General features: G+C 36.6%; 1 protein-coding gene across 1 annotated transcript in view; it reads right to left on the bottom strand.

The window, feature by feature from the left end:
• The window catches only part of atm (ATM serine/threonine kinase), a 117,069-nt gene that overhangs the window by 97,724 nt on the left and 1,166 nt on the right, over positions 1-18,179 (bottom strand). The window contains exons 4-10 of the mRNA XM_052110090.1: positions 18,006-18,151; positions 16,301-16,465; positions 14,094-14,259; positions 13,755-13,993; positions 6,589-6,758; positions 6,202-6,374; positions 4,004-4,378 (exon numbers count right to left, since the gene is read on the bottom strand). Coding sequence (XP_051966050.1) covers positions 4,004-4,378; positions 6,202-6,374; positions 6,589-6,758; positions 13,755-13,993; positions 14,094-14,259; positions 16,301-16,465; positions 18,006-18,151 — 1,434 coding nt within the window. The remainder of the gene's footprint in view (positions 1-4,003; positions 4,379-6,201; positions 6,375-6,588; positions 6,759-13,754; positions 13,994-14,093; positions 14,260-16,300; positions 16,466-18,005; positions 18,152-18,179) is intronic.

Below are 18,179 nucleotides of genomic sequence, written 5' to 3'. Positions count from 1 at the left end.
AATTAACAAAATTATACACACATTTTTTAATTTTTTTAATTTTTTTTTTAAATAGGTAAACATTTCGGTTTCGGTTTTCGGCCAAGTGCATCCTGGATTTTCGGTTTCGGTTTTGGCCCAGAATTTTCATTTCGGTGCATCCCTACCTAGAAGAGACGATTGTTCATCTTTTTATCGAATGTCTTTGTGTTAAATCCTTCTGGAACGAGCTATGTACCTATCTCTGAGAAAAAACAAATGTCAAAATATGTTTAAACACTTATAATATAATTTTTCTTTGTAACAATGCAAATTCATGTATCCAGTACATTGTTAATCTCTTTACTATAGGAGGATCTTTGTTGACATCTTTGTACGCATGCGCGAGTGGTTGTGTGGCAAAAAAACAAACGGTATGGCGGGCTGTAAAGACGCGACGAGCACTTTCAAGAGAGTTAGCGGGCGAAATCCACAATATATAAGCACTTTAACATCTGAAGACCGGAGGAGGTTTGGAGAGAAGCTCAAAATTTGTATTGGTGACAAAATCGAAGTTATTCAAAGCCCATATGAGATCTGGGATGACAAAAAGCGTTAGTCCGACTTCGCCCGTGTCTTGGCCACCAATCTGCTGGGGAGACATTTATTCTTATTTAATAGAAAACCCTGGACCCTTAACTCATGAAAGATTAAAGGCTTTCAAAAGTCTGGAGGCCTATGATTATTTTGTTTCTCGAAAAGTTGGGCCGATCTTTTCTGCCAAACAGAAAGCAGTGATCGTGCTAAAAGCAGAGGTTAGATCTGGCCAAGCAGAGTCACAGCGTGATTCGCATCTCCGTGGGTGATCGCCAAAGAGAACGGCGAAATAATCACTGCTCACTGCGACTGCAAAGCCGGGTAAGTCTTCATTGATCAGTGTTCTTATTTATTTATTGAAAATGTAGTGACTGTTGTACCAATTCAATTGTGTTCAGTGTGAGACTTTCAATGGCGTCTGTACTATGGTGAAAAATTGTATATCACAGCTTACACATTTCTCCTTCTTTCAAATCCAGTCTTGGAGAAACATGCAGTCATGTAGCAGCTTTAATGTTTAAAGTAGAAGCAGCTGTCAGGATAGGACTTACAAATGCTGCATGTACTAGTGAGGCTTGCAGGTATCAAAGCACAGCTACAGAATGTAATTGCACACGACCATTTCTTTCGTTTTTCGCGATCCTTTTCGGAGGGAATTCGGAAAAACTTTTTATCAGGCCCCCAACGAGCCGTACAATTGACCACACAGCAAGAGTGAACCATCCTCTTCTCTAAATCTTCCTCCAAACGTGCAAAACAATCAAATTACAGGTATCTAGCGGTGTTTCCTGCCACACGATTCCCATGATGCAACGCGACAAACATAAACAATGACGTCACAAAAGATCCGCCTATACTTGGTAAATTTTTTATACACAAATGCAAATTTTTGGGTAAGAATCCGCTAATGTCACTTTTTCTGGTTGACTGTAACTTCTATATTATGTCTTTGATGGGCATAAAAAACAAAAAATCATTGAAAAGTAAAAAAATGCTTTCATTGTTTAACCTTATATAGATTTTTTTTTATTTTTTTTTCCCTCTGGCTTTTTTTATTTTATTTTTTTACAATTGATGCATGTGTTATTTATTTATTTTTTTATAATTGTTGTATGTGGTTTTTTTTATTTATTTTTTTTATAATTGTTGTATGTGTTTTTTTTGTTGTTTTTTTTATAATTGTTGTATGTGTTTTTTTTGTTGGTTTTTTTTATAATTGTTGTGTTTTTTTTTATTGGTTTTTTTTATAATTGTTGTATGTGTTTTTTTTTGTTGTTTTTTTTATAATTGTTGTATGTGTTTTTTTGTTGTTTTTTTTTATAATTGTTGTATGTGGTTTTTTTGTTGTTTTTTTTATAATTGTTGTATGTGTTTTTTTTGTTGTTTTTTTTTATAATTGTTGTGGTTTTTTAATTGTTTTTTTTTAATAATTGTTGTATGTGTTTTTTTTGTTGTTTTTTTTTAATAATTGTTGTATGTGTTTTTTTTGTTTTGTTTTTTTATAATTGTTGTATGTGTTTTTTTTGTTTGTTTTTTTTTATAATTGTTGTATGTGTTTTTTTTTGTTTGTTTTTTTATAATTGTTGTATGTGGTTTTTTTTTGTTTGTTTTTTTATAATTGTTGTATGTGTTTTTTTTTGTTTGTTTTTTTATAATTGTTGTATGTGTTTTTTTTTGTTTGTTTTTTTATAATTGTTGTATGTGTTTTTTTTTTTGTTTTTTTTTATAATTGTTGTATGTGTTTTTTTGGGGTTTTTTTATAATTGTTGTATGTGTTTTTTTTATAATTGTTGTATGTTTTTTAATTTTTGTTTTTTTTATAATTGTTGTATGTGTTTTTTTTTGTTGTTTTTTTTATAATTGTTGTATGTGTTTTTTTTGTTGTTGTTTTTTATAATTGTTGTATGTTTTTTTTTGTTTTTTTTTTTATAATTGTTGTATGTGTTTTTTTTATAATTGTTGTATGTTTTTTTGTTTTTGTTTTTTTTATAATTGTTGTATGTGTATTTTATTTTTTTTTTTATAATTGTTGTATGTGTTTTTTTTTGTTGTTTTTTTATAATTGTTGTATGTTTTTTTGTGTGTTTTTTTTATAATTGTTGTATGTGTTTTTTTAGTTTTTTATAATTGTTGTATGTGTTTTTTTTTGTTGTTGTTTTTTTATAATTTTTGTATGTGTTTTTTTTTTTTTTTAATTGCTGTATGTGTTTTTTTATAATATTACGTGTTTTTTTTTTTTTTATAATTGTTGTTTTTTTTTTTTGTTGTTTTTTTTATAATTGTTGTATGTGTTTTTTTTGTTGTTTTTTTATAATTGTTGTATGTGTTTTTTTTGTTGTTTTTTATAATTGTTGTATGTTTTTTTGTGTTTTTTTATAATTGTTGTATGTGTTTTTTTGTTTTTTATAATTGTTGTATGTGTTTTTTTTTGTTGTTGTTTTTTATAATTTTTGTATGTGTTTTTTTTGTTTTTTTAATTGCTGTATGTGTTTTTTTTTTTGTTTTTTTTTTATAATTGTTGTACGTGTTTTTTTTTTTTTTTTTTTTATAATTGTTGTTTTTTTTGTTGTTTTTTTTATAATTGTTGTATGTGTTTTTTTTTTTTGCTGTTCTTGTTCTGCAATTTTTGACACAACTTCATGAAAGACCTTTGGCATGATTAAAAAAAAATAAATAAATGGTTGATTAATTAATTCCCTTAATATTTTAATGGTGATTACTTTCTATTAATAGAATTTACATTACAATTCTTATTTTGTGTAAATTGCATAGGCTACACTTCCAAAACAAAATGAGAACTGTTATTGAATTACTTTACAATAAAATGTAAAACATTAAGTTTCTATACCTAAAACCCACCTTTAAATGAATAGATTTATTGATAAATAGTTTTTTGCAACAAATCAAAGTTTGTAATGTTGCGATTCCAGACGGAAATAAATGGTTGGGTTCACATAAAAGAATTTGAAGCCACCTAAATAGCCCGAAAAACAGTTTGCAATGACAGGAATGTAAGTAGTGACATACCGGTAATTTAAATGTATTATCTTTGTATAAATAAAACTGTCCTTAACCTTATATATTAATTTAACCTCCTGAGACTTGAGTGTGACTGCTGTGTGAATTTTTTATTCCATTTATTGATCTGTAATTAGCAAGAAACATGCAAAAAAAAAAAAAAAAAAAAAAAAGGGTTGCTTTTATTTTAGACCAAACGGTTATCCTAAAAATTGATGTCCACATATGTGAACAGAGGAATAAGTTGTGAACATTTTTAAATAATACCACATTTTAAAAAGTCAGATTTATATTATTATTTGTTTTTTAAATAACATTGTTTATGTTTCCAGGAGTGTTGGTTATTAATGTTTTTTAACATTACAGAAATTAAATCAGAAATTGGCTCTACGTGACACAGGCTTGATGAAAGATGAGCAAAGAAACTTACAGGGAAGGTTTGCAAACAGCACCGGAGAAAACTTTCCAGAACTCTCTATCCACAGGCACCAGGGATTCCTGCACCATAGTACGCAACAGTTCCAGACACAGAGAGCCAGTCTGTGCTGAGCTGACTCCACGCAGTGCAAGAGCCCACACTCTCCCCCAAATACGGCCCAGCTCAGCCACATGACTCGAGGAGTTCACTGAGCTCTGGGCATGACAGAGAGCCAGCATCCTCAGACAGCGCAGGACGTACGGCCCTCTCTCGCCCCTTCGCTGCTGTTCACCCAGCAGCTGACAGAGCAGCCCCAGCAGAGGCACAAGCTCATGAGCGGGCAGGATGGAGGGGTACCTGGATATCAGGACGGCTGTGACCTGTAACCTGTCGGGTGACATAATGAATCACTACACTGCAAACAAACTAGAGAGCTTCATTTTTAGACAATTTTCATAAATATATGGAATGGTCAGTGAATGAAGATGCACTCAGTATTTTTTTTTTATGTTGCCTTGGACTGACAACTAGTGGCAGGGATGCAGCATCATACTGATGCCATTGTAGAAATTCACTATTCACAGTCAGACAGGATTCATTTAATCTTTATGTGAAAATATTCCATAACAGTGTGGTATCCGGCTGGTCATGTGATTCTAACATAGCAGCCTCCATGAGGGGACCCTCTCCATGTAGAATAAAACAGTTCTGATAAGGTTACAGATACGACTGGAGTCATCATGTCATGCGAGTGGTCATGATTTTATACATTTCTTTCAAAAATACAATACATTTCTTTCAAGGTAAAACTTTTTAAATGAGGGGGGGAAATACTGTGTGCACCTTTAAGACTGTCAGCATGTTCAGTGTGATTAGTTAAATTAAAAAAAAGTATAAAAAAACTATTTACGCAATTAATCATCATGACCCCTGAGCGTATGTAAATTCCATAATAAGGAATTTTTCAGTTCTAGCTTAAAGAACCACCTTCATGTTTTTGTGAGTCGCAGTCAGCAGGTGGCAGTCAGTGCAACTCCAGCTGTGCAGACAATAAAACCGACAGCTGGACAAGCACAGTTGAATGCAGGGGTCTTGGGAAGGGTCATTTCAAGTTTTAAATAACATTTAACTTGACTTAGCAACCTAAAAACACGGCATTTATGGCTGAGACACTAAAAACCAGTTTAACGCACCAAGTGTCCATCTGACACGTGTTGCTGAGGACTGAAGGCCAGTGAAAGACTTACAGTATGTTGAATAATATGGAAATGCAACAAACATATTGACTTCTAAAGCTACCTTTTGTATTGTCTAATCAAAGCCACAATTTCTGTCTTTGAATTATTTGAATGATTCTACATATTATTATATTATTAACATTATTATAATTATATATAAAAAAAAAAAAAAGTTTTTAATTGTTTTGATTAAAATATTTTTAAATTAAGGAAATATTTATTTGGAGGCCTTTTTACGCAAATATTGATTTACGCGATTGATAACGATTAATTCGATTAATTATTTGGCATTAAAACAGCCCTAATAATTTAATCATAAAATATAATTAAGAAAACACCAGAATGGGTAACAGGGTCGCAAATGTATCTCGAATTAGGCTATCACTCAGAAGAGGCTAGCTATCTTTGGATCAAATGTTTGTTTGTAGTTATTAATAAACGTATATTTCCCATTAATAAATAAAAACAGATTTATTTGATTTTTTTCTTGCAGTCAAAACCCCAGTTTCATGTCAAATTCAGAAATAGAATGAAAGGTTTTACTTGTCTTCCCACCATACTGTAGAACGAGTCCAAATGAAGTCAATTTTATTGAATGTAATTTTTAATAGGAAAATAATATTATGCAATATAGTAGGGTTGAAAAGAAAATGTGGGACAGCGCTAAACACTACATAAATAAAATAAGTAAATAATAAAAAATATATAAAAACCAAAATGTATTAAAAATTCTGACGTTGTATGATTTTAACTGATGTATACAGACGAGAAGGTTAAAACCTGTGAGGTGGTTTATGTAATAGTTCACTCTAAAGAAAAACATGTGATTTGTGCCTTTATTGTCTTTTTTTTTTAAATAGGACAACAATGTGTACCGTATTCATGAAAACTGAAATAAAACAAACTGCAATACCGAAATGTCCTCACTTAAAACAATGCTAAATTTGTGTATTAAACATAAACAAACAGTACCAGGGTATCATGTCGAAGTCGCTGTGGTGAGGCTGCAGTTTAGATCGTATCACCTCCCAATTTGTCAGCGGTTGCTCGATTCGTCTACGCTTGTAGCTCTGTGGACTGTCCCGTTGAGTATCTCGACATAGAGATGATGTCACTTCCTGAACATGCGTACCTTGACTGAACAACTAATCAAACACAGCACATTCACATTCAACAAATCAAAATGTCATATTAATGTGACATAAACACACCAAGGAAAAGACTTTCAGTAAATAATGACTTCGGTCTGTTCGCAAAAAGCTATCCTAAGGCTTCAGAATACTTGGGATATTGGACATGAGTCGTATATACTGCACTACTTTATTGATTGACTGATGACTGAGCAGCAACATGAATCACCTGGTGGCAGACATCTGCCGTCAGCTCAATGAGGTTTTCTTGTACAGCTATATGACGAGAACCTGTGGCGTATTTCCCTCTGCTGCCGATCTGACCGATCTCACTGACCAGGGCATCATAGAGGGCGTAGAGTTGACCCTGCCATCTCACCCAGTCCTCCGCATGGGCACCTGTGCCAGCAAAGCATTATGATAGAAGCAAGAACGCTATTAGAAATGACTAGGGCTGCACAAATAATCAAAATACAATCATGCACTGCACGCTTCAAAGAGAAGGGGCGGAGCTCTGTTCTGTCACCTACTACACTTACTCCAAACACACGTGGTGCTCACAATGCAGTCTGTGTCCTCAGCAGTCTCAAAGCAGTTCACAATAAGAGCGCAATCTACACAAAATCTATTTAAAGAGGTGATCTGAGTATGCGGAGCGAGTCATGTACAACACATACTGTGAACATTTAAATTAGCTTAAAAACACATTTGGAATGAGGACCATATTTAAAAACTATTGTCAACTACACAGAAACTCAAAGGTCTTCCTGCAGCTTCTGGATTTAAACGGAAGAAAAAGAACTGGGATTCTTTTTTCTCCCTTGTAGTTTTTGAACATGAGAGCTGCTGTTTCAAAGTGATTTTGTGTGCTTTTGTTCTTTAAGCCTTAACATTCGAGCAGCAGCAAAATGAGATATTAAAGGTCATTAACATACTGCAGTTCAAATTGCAATCTATATTATAACATCTATCTAATATAATATATATTGTCAAAAAATTGCAATAGGATTTTCACTATCCCAGACTGAAGCTCTATGTACCACAGTAATAATAACAGGTAGTAGTGGAAATCAGTTGAACTCGGTTTTGAAAGCGTCTGGCTCAGACTCTCCCTCACCGTGTATAATGTAAAGTACTATGTACAGTATACAGTACATAATACAGTATTGTTTGTTTTTTGGCCAAATCATGCAGACCTAGTAATAGCAATATCATTCAATGCCATAAATAATTTGTTTTTAAGAGTCACGAGCATGACTGCATTTTCCATTTCGCTTATGATTTGTAACTAGTAGCACCAAATAAATATGTAAAAGAAAACAACAAAAAATGTTTTTTTTTTTTTGTAGAGCAAATATTTTCCCTAAAAAATGCCCCCATACAGTGCAAAGTATTCACAGCTCTTCACTTTTTACACATTTTGTTATGTTACAGCCTTATTCCAAAATGGATTAAATTCATAATTTTCCACAAGATTCTACAAACATTACCTCATAATGACAACGTGAAAGAATTTTGTTTGAAATCTTTGCAAATTTATTACAAATAAAAAACAAAAAAAATTAAATGTACATAAGTATTCACAGCCTTTGCTCAATACTATGTTGAAGCGCCTTTGGCACCAATTACAGCCTCAAGTCTTTTTGAGTATGATGCTACAAGCTTGGCACACCTATTTTTGGGCAGTTTCTCCCATTCTTCTCCGCATGACCTCTCAAGCTCCATCAGGTTGGATGGGGAGCATCGGTGCACAGCCATTTTCAGATCTCTCCAGAGATGTCCAATCGTGTTCAAGTCTGGGCTGTGGCGGGGCCACTCAAGGACATTCACAGAGTTGTCCCATAGCCACTCCTTTGTTATCTTGGTGGTGTGCTTAGGGTCGTTGACCTGTTGGAAGATGAACCTTCGCCCCAGTCTGAGGTCCCGAGCGCTCTGGAGCAGGTTTTCATCAAGGATGTCACTGTACATTGCTGCATTCATCTTTCCCTCGATCCGGACTAGTCTCCCAGTTCCTGCCGTTGAAAAACATCCCCACAGCATGATGCTGCCACCACCATGCTTCACTGTAGGGATGGTATTGGTCAGGTGATGAGCGGTGCCTGGTTTCCTCCAGACATGACGCTTGCCATTCAGGCCAATCTTTGTTTCATCAGACCAGAGAATTTTGTTTCTTATGGTCTGAGAGTCCTTCAGGTGCCTTTTGGCAAACTCCAGGGGGGCTGTCATGGCCACTTTACCATACAGGCCTGATTGTTGGAGTGCTACAGAGATGGTTGTTCTTCTGGAAGGTTCTCCTCTCTCCACCTAGAAATGCTGGAGCTCTGTCAGAGTGACCATCGGGTTCTTTGTCACCTCCCTGACTAAGGCCATTCTCTCACGATCGCTCAGTTTGGCCGGGCTGCCAGCTCTAGGAAGAGTCCTGGTGGTTCCAAACTTCTTGCATTTACGGATGATGGAGGCCACTGTGCTCATTGGGACCTTCAATGCTGCAGAAATGTTTCTGTACCCTTCCCCAGATCTGTGCCTTGACACAATCCTGTCTCGCAGGTCTACAGACAATTCCTTGGACTTCATGGCTTGGTTTGTGCTCTGACATGCACTGTTAACTGTGGGACCTTACATAGACAGGGGTGTGCCTTTCCAAATCATGTCCAATCAACTGAATTTACCACAGGTGGACCCCAAGCAAGTTGTAGAAACATCTCAAGGATGATCAGTGGAAACAGAATGCAGCGGAGCTCAATTATGGCAAATTGTTATGGCAAAGGCTGTGAATACTTATGTAAATGTGATTTGTTTTTAATTTTTATTTGTAATACATTTGCAAAGATTTCAAACAAACATCTTTCACATTGCCATGATGGGGTATTGTTTGTACAATTTTGAGGAAAATAATGAATTTAATCCATTTTGGAATAAGGCTGTAACATAACAAAATGTGGAAAAGGTGAAGCGCAGTGAATACTTTATTGATGCACACTCTATGTGGACAGCGGGAAAGTTGTGAAATTTTAAATAATACCAAGCTATAGAAAGTCTGATTTTTTTATTATATTGCTTATGTTTCCAAAAGTGTTGGTTATTCATGTTTTTGAGACGTTACAGCTGATTTTCTGTAAAGCTGCTTTGGAACAATGTGTATTGGGAAAAGCACAAATAAAATTTATTTGACTTGATTTCTACGTTACAATGTTTTTTTGTACTTTGGCAAAAAAATCTCAATGTTCTCTCTTTATGGTGCATTCACATACAATGCGAAACAAGCATTTTCATACAAATTCAATTCAAAGATGAATAGACGCAAATGACATTTCGGATGAAACTAGAGACTCAAACAGGTTTCAATGTAAAAAATAATGAGGTTTCATACCAGATGTAAAATTGTTGCCATTTCTCCCAAAGACAAACTCTGCTGTGATCGAAGTTGTTTTGTCACATGACTTCGTAAGTCAAAAGTATAACCCTTTTCTGACAGCCCAGATACTTCTGAACCGAGATCAGTCGTTTAAATTAATTTAAAATATGCATTGCGTAGAGAGAAACCAAAACACAATGTCCACGCAGAAGGACGCAGGGTCGCAAGGGCTGCACGCTATATCGAAATATCGCAAATGTACATATCGCGATATACATATCACAAGGGCTTGCGTTAACAGCATGAGTTTTTTAATACAATGAATAGTAACATTAATAGTGATGCACATAGCAGAGATCAGACATGAAGCACGACTGTCACTTCGTGTGTGCGTGCAGTGTGCATATGAGCAGAGAGGACACATCTGATTTCAGTAAGTAGTACTGTATCTTTCAATATACAGATGTGTATAATGTGTATAATGATAGCCACACAGTAGGATCGTTACAAACATAATTTTGAAATAAAAATGATTTCAAAGGTGAGTTTAGCCTGTTGTATTACACATTTCATCCCTATATAACAGGCCCTAGAGATCATTACTTCTGAATGAAACACACCCATATGTCATTTATATGTTGCAGGACACTCAAAGCATGGCAAACCTCTTATAATAATACAAACATTGGCTTAACTTATCCAAAGACATGCGCTAAAGTCCAGAAACCCATACCGGTTGCAAGAAACCAGAGAAACCATACAAATTATTGAATGTCACACGAATACGGGACACTTGGGCATTTTAAGAGTTTCATCACAGGACGCGGGTCCTCGGCTCACCGTCCGACCTTTTTATGATTTAATAAATGTTCTGTCAGTATATTCCCCCTATGTTTCCCCTTTGTCAATGTCTGCTCCCTCTATGTTTCCCCTTAGGTTAGTGTTTCCTGTGGCGCCGTTATAAATTAAACATAGGTGGAACAAACTTCAAAACTAACATAAGGGGAAACACAGGGGGAACAGACTTCAACAATAAACTTAAGGGGAAACAGACTTATACAAAGTGGAAACATAGTGGGAACAGACTTCGACCCTAACCGTGAGGGGAAACATAGGGGGAACAGACTTCGACCCTAACCGTAAGGGGAAACATAGGGGGAACATACTTCGACACTAAACTCAAAGGGAAGCATATGGGGAACAGATTTAGACAAAGAGGAAACATAGCGGGAACAGACTTCGATACTAACCTTAAGGGAAAACATAGGGGTAACAGATTCCGACAAAGGGGAAACATAGGGGGAACAAACTTTGTCAAAGGGGAAACATACTTAGACACTAACCTCAAAGGGAAGCATATTGGGAACAGATTTAGACAAAGGGGAAACATAGGGGAACAGACTTCGACAAATTTGAAACATAGGGGGAACAAACTTTGACAAAGGAGAAACAGACTTCGACAAAGGGGAAACATGGGGGAACAGACTTCGACACTAACCTTAAAGGGAAACATTGGGGTAACAGATTCCGACAAAGGGGAAACATAAGGGGAACAAATTTGATAAAGGGGAAACATAGGGGAACAGACTTCGACACTAACCTCAAGGGGAAACATAGAGGTAACACACTTAGACAAACGGGAAACATAGGGGGAACAAACTTTGTCAAAGGGGAAACATACTTAGACACTAACCTCAAAGGGAAGCATATTGGGAACAGATTTAGACAAAGGGGAAACATAGGGGAACAGACTTCGACAAATTTGAAACATAGGGGGAACAAACTTTGACAAAGGGGAAACAGACTTTGACAAAGGGGAAACATGGGGGAACAGACTTCGACACTAACCTTAAGGGGAAACATTGGGGTAACAGATTCCGACAAAGGGGAAACATAAAGGGAACAAACTTTGATAAAGGGGAAACATAGGGGAACAGACTTCGACACTAACCTCAAGGGGAAACATAGGGGTAACACACTTAGACAAACGGGAAACATAGGGGGAACAAACTTTGACAAAGGGGAAACAGACTTCGACAAATGGGAAACATAGGGGGAACAAACTTTGATAAAGGGAAAACATAGGGGGAACATATTCGACACTAACCTTAAGGGGAAACATAGGGGTAACAGACTTTGACAAAGGGGAAACAGACTTTGACAAAGGGGAAACATGGGGGAACAGACTTCGACACTAACCTTAAGGGGAAACATTGGGGTAACGGATTCCGACAAAGGGGAAACATAGGGGGAACAAACTTTGATAAAGGGGAAACATAGGGGAACATATTCGAAACTAACCTCAAGGGGAAACATAGGGGTAACAGACTTTTCAGAAATATGCTCGTGAACTGAGACTGCTGAAAGCTCACCCTTTTTATTTTCTTTATTTTACAAAAGCACAAGGTATTGTTGTTATTGTGAGTGTACACAAATAAAGGTAGACCCTTTATAGTCTCTAATGATGTCACACTTATCTGTATGCACCAAAATGACGGAGTATTTTAAGTTGTTTCCGCTATAATGATGAAAATATCCAGGATGCGCCGGCGGGTCTGTCGACCCCAGAGTGTTAACAAAAAATCATTCCATTTTAAACTAAAGTGCAAAAAAAATTAATAAATACAAATATTTTCAAATCTGAAGTAAAATAAAATCCAGAAAAATAATAATTCTATAGACAGCTTTATGTTAACTATGTTAACGCATTCAAGCTGTGTGTATGGTAGTAATATTTATAGGTAGTAGCTGTATTTGGTTGAGCTTGGTTTTGAAGCTGCATCTCCTTGGTAACAGAATGTATCGGAGCCCAGGGCTGCAATTATACGGGCTGTTTAAACAGGATGCATTATGGAGCAAAACAGAATAGAACAGAACACAGGATTTTACTAAATTAACTCCTTTTTACTTGACACAACATTTTAAAACGCATTGCTTATTTGCAAGGCACTGGTAAGAGAGCACAACACAATGGCTTAAGACCCCCACCTAAGCGGATGTTCACACTGAATGCGTTTTTTTTTTCCAATAGTTCTTCTATGTATACACACACGCTAAATAGATGTCTTTGACCACTTGACCGCGTTTCACTGTTTCTTCAGTGTCGAGTTAAAAAGGACTTCAACCTTTAAAAACGCATCTCGTAATGCATGTATTCTGTTACATGCATTTTGCTAAATTTAGCGATTGGTCTGTAGTCATTGTCAGCTCTTGGCACACATTTAAAATTCAAATGCGCAATTTCAGCATTCAAATCTACCTTTTTATCTTAAATTTGACGAATACTCGCACTTCCAATTTTAATTTGACAGCCTTACTATTTCATGCTGTCTTCTTGTCAGCAATAATCTTTAGAAGCTAACATCATTTTATGCAAGACATAGAGCCAGTAGAGCATTTTATGTAGAAGATTATGACTTTCTAGAATGCTAAATTAGAAATTAAACTACAAGAAAGAATAGACAAGGTTCCAGACATCGTCATAGCTTGCTAACGTTTTTTATTAAATAGCATTTCCTTCATTAAACATTCCGGTCAGAGACCTTCTTTGAGCCTTGGCATCATAACAAAGCATATCAACATAATTAAACTATAGATTGGCATATTAGTATAATAACTTTTTTTTTTTTTGCACCAAATTAAATATTAAAAATGGTTTTCCTGTTTTACAAAACAATAGCCCGACCCCAATCTCACGCCATTGGTCGAACTGGTCTGGATACTTAAACAAAGCAATGTTCTGAAAGCACCCAAAAGCTTTTGGGAAGTCAACCTACTTATAGTTTTTTTTGCACATTAAACAAGAAAAAAAATACAAAAAAATAAATAAATTATTTTTGTAATAGAAACATCACTAACATCTCTTTTAAACAAATACTGTAATTGCAAGCTACTCTTTCTGTTCTTTCCATTACATTGAACTATGGTCCCGTGCGCAACCACTCTGTGTGCCAGGGGTGTTTGTTTGTTTATTTGTTAAATTGCTAATTAAAAGTTATGAATGGAATTATAGTGAATGGCAAACTGCCCTGTATCAGTACCTGTCTCTAGAGTCTTTGCTCCTCTGGGGTGATGCACACACAGCTGCAGGTTGAAAAATTTGACAAGCTCTTCTTTCAGCACTGGACGCGGTCTCATCTGAGTGTAAACATACAGCAGAGAGGGCAAAATCTCCTCACCCAAACCACACACCCGTTTCCTGCAGGACAGCAGAACTGAATGCAGAAACACATTCACTGCAGACACCAGATTCTCCAAAATCATCAGCTGTCTTTCTGCCCTGAGGAAGAACATCACAATTCAAGTCAAATCTATGCTTTAGTGCTAATGAATAATGTGTATCACATGTAAAAAAACAAAAAAACAGCCATGTGACAAACCTGGAGTTGCTCAGAGCCTTTAAGAAGAAGTTAAAGAGAGTGTGGGACAATCCGTCCGTTTGAAGACAACAGCCCCGAACAACCGTGTAAATGATGCGACTCACTTGGACCCTGTTGATGGACTTGAAGCCCTTGTTGAACATCCCACAGTACAAATCCAACAAACCTGCTCCAAAAACACAAAGAGAGAGAGAGCGGGAGAGAGAGAGGGAGAGGGAGAGGGAGAGGGAGAGGGAGAGAGAGAGAGAGAGGTGAGTGGTTGTTCTATGAGAAGACAGCATTTTGTTAACTATTATTTATTTCATACAACAAACGTAAACATTTTATAACTCAGAGTAAATGAATAGTGATAATACAATGTGTGCAAACACAAGACTTCGCAATGGTAAAATTGCAATTTTTTTGCAAACATCAAAATTCAAATCAGTGACGTGAACAGCACTAATGTGGAATCAGACTCTGACTTTGATCTGTAGGTGCATGTGTGTGTGGGCGTGTGATGTATTGTGGCTGACTTTTATAATCCTTTGCATTATATTCTCACAAATTCATTTACGTGTATCACCCTATCATTTCTGTGTGGGTGTGTTCCACATGGTGGTTTATAGATTGATTTTATTTGATCAATTAAAAAAATGCTCTGTATTATAATCTCACCCATTCATTACCTATGGGGGTTCCTAAAGACTCCAATACATTTTTTTAGACATTATTTGTCATTTTTATAAAAAAAAATTTTCTCTCTAATAAAATTAGATGTTAATCTAATGGGACTATATATTGTGAAAAAGTCTTAATGAAATATTGATTACATTTAAAGGATATTTTTGTCAAAAGTCTGTGAAAATTAACACTGTTTGACAAAGTAAAGTTAAAGAGAAGTTTTGTTATAAAAGCAGGGACTAAAATGGTTCAAGGAACGAAAAACAAAAATGAACGAAAATCTTTGCAGAACATAAACAAAAATGGGAACAAAATGAAAGCATTATTTTTAAATGTTGGTATCCGGTTAATAACCGGTTAATTTTGTTCTTGTATTTTTCTATCATTTTTCAGACCAGGTAACCAGTGTGAAGCTGGTGGTGGATCAGGAGACAAGGACAGACAAGGGCAGACAAGGGCAGACAAGGGCAGACAAGGGCAGACCAGGGTGGAGCTGGCGGGAGGCCTAACGAGGCAGACATGGGCTGTTGAGCATGGCCTGTCGAAGAGGACCTGAGCAGTGGAGCGTAGTCTGGCGAGACAGATGTGGGCTGTGGAGCAGAGGTTAATGAGACAGCATGGCAAGGCAAGGCAGCGCGGCATGCTGGACTCTCAGGGGGCGGAGCCGTTGGAGGTGGAGGCCCAGGGGGCAGAGCCACCGGAGGTTGAGGCCCAGGGGTCAAAACGGCTTGGCATGGAGGGTCAGACGCGGGTCAGATGTGGCAACTTGCCATGACTTGGACGGTGGCGAGGTCAGGACGGATGAGGGCTTGGATGTGACTTTTATTGTAGGAGTGCCGTGTTCCTCATCAGCCACTCCCACAGTGAAGTCTGAGCCAATCAGTCGAAGAGCATAGTCAATATACCCAGCCAGAGTCCATTGAATTCTTACCCCAGGCATCAAGAAATAAAGAGGCTTGTTTAATCCAATACATAACAAAAATCTTTGAGGGTGATGTCTTTGAAATCAACCATATGACAAAGCTCACAAAAGTCCTGAATATAGTCATCAATGTGACGACTCCCTTGGCGTAGACGTATGAGGGGAACTGCTGGGTTCATGTCGAACAGTCAGTTACTCTGTAACGTTAGAGGCAGGCTGAAGACAATCATGAAGTGAAGAAACCAAGTGCAGTTTATTTACAAGATGTTGAAATCCAAAATGTGAAGCAAAACAAACACTAGACTAAACTTGACTACAACGTGAATTAACTATTAATTGAAACCATGAACGAGAACGTTACACAACCACACTACCTGACCAAGGACAAGAGAACATGAGGACTATAAATACACAGACTAGTCAATAGTCAAATTCCCTTATGATTCCCATCCCTATTTATGAGTATTCCGCAAAATTTCTCCATTTGTGTTGAACGGATGAAAAAAGTAATTTGAGTTTGAAATGATTAACAGGGATATTAATTTAGAGCAGAAGTGGAGAGGATGAAAGAAAAAAAAAACATTATACAGAACTCAGCATCTTTCAGAGGTGATGCACTCACTGTGCCACTGCTGCTGGCTCATCTCACACCAGTATTTGCGCACAGACAGGATGTTCTTCAGGAGAATACTGCTGTAGTCTTCACCATACGCTGCACAGCTGAACGGATTCTGCAAGACCTCCACCACATGAGACATAACCTCTGCACACTTCAACTTTGCACCACCTGAAGAACACAGGTAAGTCTTTCTTAATGCATGTTTCTAATGCATTAATTACATTGATGTATTCAAATATACTAATTAAAGGATTTGTCTTAAATTCTGTCATTATTTACTCAACCATATGTTGTTCCAAACAATGCTTTTATTTTGTTATGCAGCTTAAATCTCAGTCTGCTCCTCACATAAAGCTGTAGTATGGCTTCAGAAGACTTGGAATATAGCGCTCGAGTCATATGGACTACGTTTGTGGTTTTTTTGTGGGGGTTCCCTGCTAGGCCTGTCACGAAAATTACGTTATCGACTTATCGTAGGATTTATGGACATGACCTCAATCATTTTTGCTGACCTCGATATTGCCCGTCATGTTTACATGCGTGTTTGTTTACATAAGAATGAATGTCACCAACATTTAAGCCAGTCGTGCTGCTGCTGTCCACTCGTCTGCTCTCAGTGTCGGAGGCAGGACTCAGGCAGCTCCTCCACACACACACACACAAACACACACATAGAGCAAACAGCAACATATGTCTAATATGTGGCTAATATGTGTTTTAATAAGCATTTTGTAACGACAACTGGATAATTCCAGCCAAAAATTTGGAAGAATAAATCCAAATGGACTTGGTTTCAAAGCCGCATTCCACAGCTCCGGTGTGGGAACATTTTGGCTTTAAGCTGAAAGAGAGAGGAGGGCCCATTAACGTGAACAAGCCAGTATGTCGACTTTATTTAAAAACACTGGCAACGAAAAGTGGCAATACAACTAAACTAAATGTGCATGCGTATTAGCAATACATGCCGGTAAAATTGCGGTTTTTACCGTAATCTGAGGTAAAGAAGTATAATTTATGATACCATTGATGTCTGATTTTACCTCTGATTTGAAATATGTTCTTTGATCATAATCTTGACCAACCATTTCATATGATTTCGGTCTTTCCACATTAAACTGGATAGGAGCAGCACTTGTATGCCACTTGATTACATAGAAAAATAGCCGCCCCGGAGCATTCCAAATATGGCCAATGAGTGAACCGACTTGCCATATAGATTTTGATCATGTCCACACTAATCTATTTTCATTTGAAAAAACAGGAATGGCAAGTTACTTACTTTCCATCACTCTGTCTGTTTGTCTGACTATCAATCTATCTTTCTTTCTGTCTTTCTATCTATCTGTCTTTCATTCATTCTTTCTGTCTGTCTGTCTGTCTATCCATCTTTCTTTCTGACTCTAACTCTATGTATGTAATCTATGTATCTAATTATCGATCTTCATATCAATTTCTATCTATCTACATATCTATCAATCAATCTATCTATCGGTCTAGTCTGGTTTCATTTTCATTTCATACAGAACACTTAACGGTCAATAAATAATCTAAATATATCTTTCTAAGGCAATTCAAGTATGTTGTTATAAATCAAATGTTTTGGGTTGGAGTCAGTGAAAATGCTGTCTGTGTAAATCAGAGAGAACAAATGTTTAATTCTCTTGCAATGTCACAAAGATTATCTTAGCAGTAGTAGCTCAGACATTACGTTGGTTGGCGCATCTGATAAAATACTTCATCAGGCTGCTGATCTCCTGCATCTTTTTTTGCCGGTTGGCATGCGTGGTGGCGGAAACGTTGGCCTTTCCTGATTGTAAAAGCTCTGTTTCTTTCTGAAGGAACCTCTGAAGAAACCTGTACAGAAAGTATCATTATGTATTAT

This window comes from Xyrauchen texanus, chromosome 38 (assembly GCF_025860055.1).
Source record: "Xyrauchen texanus isolate HMW12.3.18 chromosome 38, RBS_HiC_50CHRs, whole genome shotgun sequence".
Lineage (NCBI taxonomy): Eukaryota > Metazoa > Chordata > Actinopteri > Cypriniformes > Catostomidae > Xyrauchen > Xyrauchen texanus.
Note: the sequence above shows the minus strand (reverse complement) of the source record. Positions and strands in the feature narration are given on the sequence as shown.